Source organism: Penicillium daleae, assembly GCF_028827525.1.
Source record: "Penicillium daleae strain IBT 16125 chromosome Unknown utg000005l_segment0_segment0, whole genome shotgun sequence".
NCBI lineage: Eukaryota > Fungi > Ascomycota > Eurotiomycetes > Eurotiales > Aspergillaceae > Penicillium > Penicillium daleae.
The window spans coordinates 1,104,126-1,110,125 of record NW_026623153.1 but is presented as its reverse complement, the minus strand read 5'-3'; the positions used below and the strand labels follow the sequence as shown (position 1 = coordinate 1,110,125).

Sequence of the window (6,000 nt, the reverse complement as noted above, 5' to 3'; positions counted from 1 at the left end):
TGGCACAGTTGGCACAGGTGGCGAAACGTGGGGTTGGTTTACCCGTTCACGTCGGCTGAGGCTTGGCATAGAGAAGCTGAATATTAGGAATGTCAGATGAATGTTGTAATCTGAGGAATTTCGAGCCAAGATTGATTTGCTCAGAAAACTATCCTGAACTAACGGAACAAATTGTGTTACACAACAAGTATTCTAAATGCAGATTTCTCTCAGCAAAGTCCATACTTAACAAGTATCTCGCACGAAGGTTGTCTTGCACGAAGGTTGTCTTGCACGAAGGTTGTCTTGCACGAAGGTTGTCTTGCACGAAGGTTGTCTTGCACGAAGGTTGTCTTGCACAAGAAGTATCCAAGTAAAGACTACCCTATATGAACACATTCCACATTTGAAAGTACGATCACTACGTTAATGAGTAATGTAGCATAATTTACTATCACAACTTAGTGGACCGTTCAATTAGTCAAAAGGATTCTGCGGCGGATGAATATGATATACTATCGATATGCCATCTGCTCTGTCAAGAGAATAGGAAAACAGCTATACTTACTAATGAACAGGATTGAGTTGAACAGGGTTGAGTTGAACAGGGTTGAGTTGAACGGGGTTGAGTTGAACGGGGTTGAGTTGAACGGGGTTGAGTTGAACGGGGTTGAGTTGAACAGGGTTGAGTTGAACGGGGTTGAGTTGAACAGGGTTGAGTTGAACAGGGTTGAGTTGAACAGGGTTGAGTTGAACGGGGTTGAGTTGAACGGGGTTGAGTTGAACGGGGTTGAGTTGAACGGGGTTGAGTTGAACAGGGTTGAGTTGAACGGGGTTGAGTTGAACAGGGTTGAGTTGAACAGGGTTGAGTTGAACAGGGTTGAATTGAACAGGTTAAAACTGATAGTAGTTATTGAATGTGTTGACTAAATGTGCCGCGGTCTTTTAAAGTCTAACTATCGAGTCGTTCCACGATCATTATTTACTTCTTGCACGTATTGTATACCATATAAGAGATAGCGTGAGAATTAAAGGCAGTGATGAATTACACAAATACATTTTAAACATTGTTGATAATTGGATAATTTTGGATTCTTAACAGTTGTTGCCATTTCCACAGGGGAGGGGCAAATTGTCGTGTAAAACTTGAGGACAGACCTTGGCTTCCTCAGCCTAAACTGAGTAATAGTCTCCAGCACCGCGAAGAGGTATCTGTCAATAGCTGGAGGGCGGACGCGGAACATGTCATCGCAGCCCGACCTGGTGCTTGACCCAGGATTTGTGCAAGACAGAAGTCTGCGTATAGAACTTAATCCGACCTGGAGCGTGGTCCAGGATTTTTCACCTGGTGATCCAGGATTTGCACAAGACAAGAGTCTGCGTGTGGAACTGAATCCGACCTGGGTGTTGCCATCACCCAGGATTTTTCACCTGGTACTTGATCCAGGATTTGTGCAAGACAGAACTCTGCGTGTGGAACTTAATCCGACCTGGGTGTTGCCATCACCCAGGATTTGTGTTTACCTGGTACTTGATCCAGGATTTGTGCAAGACAGAAGTCTGCGTGTGGAACTTAATCCGACCTGGGTGTTGCCATCACCCAGGATTTTTCACCTGGTACTTGATCCAGGATTTGTGCAAGACAGAAGTCTGCGTGTGGAACTGAATCCGACCTGGGTGTTGCCATCACCCAGGATTTTTCACCTGGTACTTGATCCAGGATTTGTGCAAGACAGAAGTCTGCGTGTGGAACTTAATCCGACCTGGAGCGTGGTCCAGGATTTTTCACCTGGTGATCCAGGATTTGCACAAGACAGAAGTCTGCGTGTGGAACTGAATCCGACCTGGGTGTTGCCATCACCCAGGATTTTTCACCTGGTACTTGATCCAGGATTTGTGCAAGACAGAAGTCTGCGTGTGGAACTGAATCCGACCTGGGTGTTGCCATCACCCAGGATTTTTCACCTGGTACTTGATCCAGGATTTGTGCAAGACAGAAGTCTGCGTGTGGAACTGAATCCGACCTGGGTGTTGCCATCACCCAGGATTTGTGTTTACCTGGTATTTGATCCAGGATTTGTGCAAGACAGAAGTCTGCGTGTGGAACTTAATCCGACCTGGAGCATGGTCCAGCATTTTTTACCTGGTACTTGATCCAGGATTTGTGCATGACAAGAGTCTGCGTGTGGAACTGAATCCGACCTGGACCACGCTCCAGGATTTGCACATTGGCTGTAATCTCGACCGTAGTGAAATTGCAGCGAATGCGTGATCTCTCCATACCCTCAAAAAGGTCTGGAAAGGTGAAAAAGGAAGAAAGGCGGATGGCTTGCCTTTTAACCTCCTGCGATGGGCCCTGACCCATGCCGCCAATGCGACGGGTGGCCCCCAATCATGTCTCTTTCCACAAAATTACAGGGTGCTGTTGTAACCCGACGAATATTACGGTCACATATAATCAGGATAAACCTAAATACTTTGGCCAACACGCCATTCATGGATCTGCCTCGCATAACCCTGCGTCATCGGAGAACACCCTCAGCTTGACCACGATGCTCGCAGCTCAGTGGCCGGCTCAATCATCCTAACCTGCAAACTACCCAATAAATAATTAATAAATTTTCTCAGACCCTTTTTACAATAATATTCTATCAATAGGAAAGTCTGGTCTCGCCGTTGCCAAACGCACAAATCGAATATGGCAAGATCGTCCTGAACGGCCCAATACGGTGTTATTATAGTACGATGAACCTGGTGTACAAACCCAACATCCGCTTCTCCATTTCAATCCTTGTCATTGTATTCTTTGCATACTATGAGGATGTGTGGCCGGATACAGTATTGTGATAAACTCAAATAGGAATACCATGGTCTTCGCAAGTACTCTTGATTTTTTCCATCTTTATCCTTTACCTGGATAACCTCCTCATTTCAAACCCTTACTTCCGGAGCTAGTCTAAAGATCCTGGATTTATCCGATAGCAAGGTTTTCCAGGATATGGGGAGTCGAGGATACATTGGGGATGGAACAGAGGCGAGACATTGCCGGACATTACCAGTCAAGATAGGAGGCTTGTGGAGGGGGCGTTTTTTGATGAATCCTGTACGGACACTCGTCACCTGTGGTTTCTCAGTCGTCACATGATAAGGCTCCACTCTCCCCTGGAACATGGTAGCCGATTCTGAACGTACATACAGGATCCAATGGAGCTTGAGCTGGATGAATCCCGCGAATACCTGCCTGTAGCCTCTAGGGTTGTTACGAGGACGGCCGCTTTGCACGCCATCTTGGAAAAAGGAGGACAGCGGTCGGCGGTGGACAGCCTTCTATTAGCATATGTCAAGGCTTTGCGGGGCCCCGCCCCTCAAGTCATAATTTACCTCTTTCTCGAATCTCGCCTGTAGACGATGTTGGCCTGAGTTAGAGAAGATCGTCCCCAGTTAGGGGTACAGGGCTGTTAGCCGTATTGGGTTTACACATTCAGATAATTCCTTAGGTTAACGAACACTCATCGATCATTCAACGGAATTCACAGATACCTACATTACTGCTCTTGTGGCCCGTGGTTGCATTGGTTGGGGAGATGTTGGAATTGTTCTCGTGGAAGCACTCTTGACCCCGCACGTTCAAGATGTCGAAGGGGCGCGGCCCATTTATGACGGGTACGAATACTGTAACAGACCCCAGCCCTGGGCATGTCTCCAGATCGACGTGCTCAGGCCCATACCTGATCAAATGCGGCGGGTCCGGTGGAGCTTTAGTGACAAATTGTAGAAGTGGGTCGCCGTTCGTATGAGCATATTAGAACGTCCAAAGATAAACAGGTGGCGGACGGCTGGTTTCATTTTGAACGCTGGAACCAAGCAGAATTGTTTTCAGATGTTGGTGGCGTAGCGAAGTCTTCGACTCGATGGGCCCTCATAAGACTGCAACTGTCCTGGAGTTTCTGAGCGACTTCTTGTTCTTCTTCTTCTTTATGCCAAAGACAAAGTCAATACCTGAGGTAAGTCCCCGGGTTCTTGGGTGTAATATACCATGTGATAACCCCATAGTAGACTGTATAGAAACCGTTTTGTTTGATTTTGCCGCGTCCATCAGCAAATCCATTCCGTCGACATTGTATCAGCGACAGGCGACCCTCAGTATTCGTACGATTAACGATACGATTGCGGGCTTACAAGCACAACGATGAAAAGCACGAAAAAATCAGATCCCCTTCGGAGCTATGTAGAGGCCACACGGAGCCAGTCACAAGTGGCAGGATTCTTGCGGGACCTGCGAAAGGAGAGAAGGCGACTTCTACGGCGACTCAAGCAGATTTACGTGCAAGTCGGGGGAACTTCGGAAGAAGAGTGCAGAGGGCTGCGGGGCCAGGCCATCAGAGTCGTGGCCCTCAGTATTTTACTTGAGTCCCTGATCCAGAAATCCACTGTACCCGACGATATTTGTTCCAGAGGATCATGAGATCATGCTGAATGTGTTAATGGAGCTCTCAGCTTATCCAGAAATATTGACCACATTGTTATTTTCGTAGCCCGGGCCATTTCTCGTATGAATTGTAAAGAACTACTACTACGCTTCGCACAGACGGTTCTAGTGTTGGGAGACAAGCCAAGCACTAGGAAGGACCAGCCATCGCAGCCACAGGGGAGATGGCCCCAGTAAATTTCAGCCGACATGGAAACAATATTTCAGTTACAAGAGCAGTTTCGTTGGTGTATAATTGCTGGCATGTTCGTCACTGGTCGGGTCTTTCTTTGTTAGAACGTACAAATCACGGTTGAGATCATCGCTCAGTAAGCTTGTTGAACGCTTTTTAGTTGGCCTGTGGGGTGCTACAAGACAAGCAATAAATTACCCACTTTCGCACCTCGAACAATCTCCTGGCAAGCCTGGCAAGGGTTTTTTTTTTCATAAGATTCAGTCAGCCTTTTGCCTTTCGTCAACTCTTCTTCACCATGCCAAAAGCCGCGACCACTTCGAGGAACCCAATGGTGCCGCCCCAACGGGCGGTTCGCCGGTCAGCAGCAGGGGCAGGGAGATCTCTTGCGCAGCCCATAGGAGCTTTACCTGGAAGCGATGGTGGTGGTCTTGAACCAACGTCGCGACGGCCAATGAATGTCAGACAAGTACCGATCCGCTCGTCAGTGTCGCGTTAAGGGGCGTACATTCTCACTCGCATACTTTTTGATAGGAACGAACTTCCCACACCTCTAGACCAGTGAATCAAGGCGACACAGATGAAGACTTTGAGACCGTCCACGCGGAATGCAGAAAGGATATGGAGAATGCTGATGCGGTCAACCAAAAGCTGACGGCTCGGTATAATGAGCTGCGGCGCGAAGCCTCAGCTAATGCACAGCGGTTCGCCAGAGAACGAACCGAGACCATGAACAAGATTCACCAGTACCGTGTGGAGATACAGAAGAAGTCAGACGAGGTACAGCGCTTAAATGGAGAAAATACTAGGCTGGAGAAACTTCTTGAGTTGGCCAACTCGAATGCCCGTAACCTGCTCTCGCGAAGTGAACTACAACAGATCCTGCAAGGCATCCATACTGCTTCCCAACCTTTCATGACCCATCTCAAAGCTAGAATGGACGAAAACGAAAGTCAGATGGACGAAAACGGAAATGCGCAGAATTTCAGTCAGCTGCCGGGAATAGATGTGACGGGCGACTGGCTTAACATAGAAGGGTTCGATGTGAATAATGACTCGGAGGCCCTTGCAGAGATGCCAGGCACTATGTTCCCTGCACTCGACCTGGAAGGCGTTCCAAATATCTAATCTGTTGTAGTGGAGCTGGATCATTGGGCCAATCCGCCATGCATGTCATCCTAAGTCCTTAATGGCAACTTGCGTTCGTTAAGACATCTGCCTGCAGTATGTTCTATCAAATATTCCCCTGCCATTATACGAACAAGTAGAAGTAAGCATCTACTTTGTATACGGAGCTGGCCCATTTCTGTTGCCGCATTTCAGCAGTTTGGAAACTCCTCAACAGCCAAGGGGCTCTTAT

General features: G+C 47.8%; 1 protein-coding gene across 1 annotated transcript; it reads right to left on the bottom strand.

Moving 5' to 3' along the window:
- Positions 1–456: 456 nt before the first annotated feature.
- N7458_004684 (uncharacterized protein) lies at positions 457–1,223 on the bottom strand (the record flags this gene model as incomplete). The annotated part of the gene is made up of 3 exons (XM_056908066.1): positions 457–494; positions 548–879; positions 1,138–1,223. 3 exons carry the CDS (start codon positions 1,221–1,223, stop codon positions 457–459), a joined length of 456 nt encoding a protein of 151 aa, XP_056766684.1.
- Between the last annotated feature and the right edge of the window lie 4,777 nt (positions 1,224–6,000).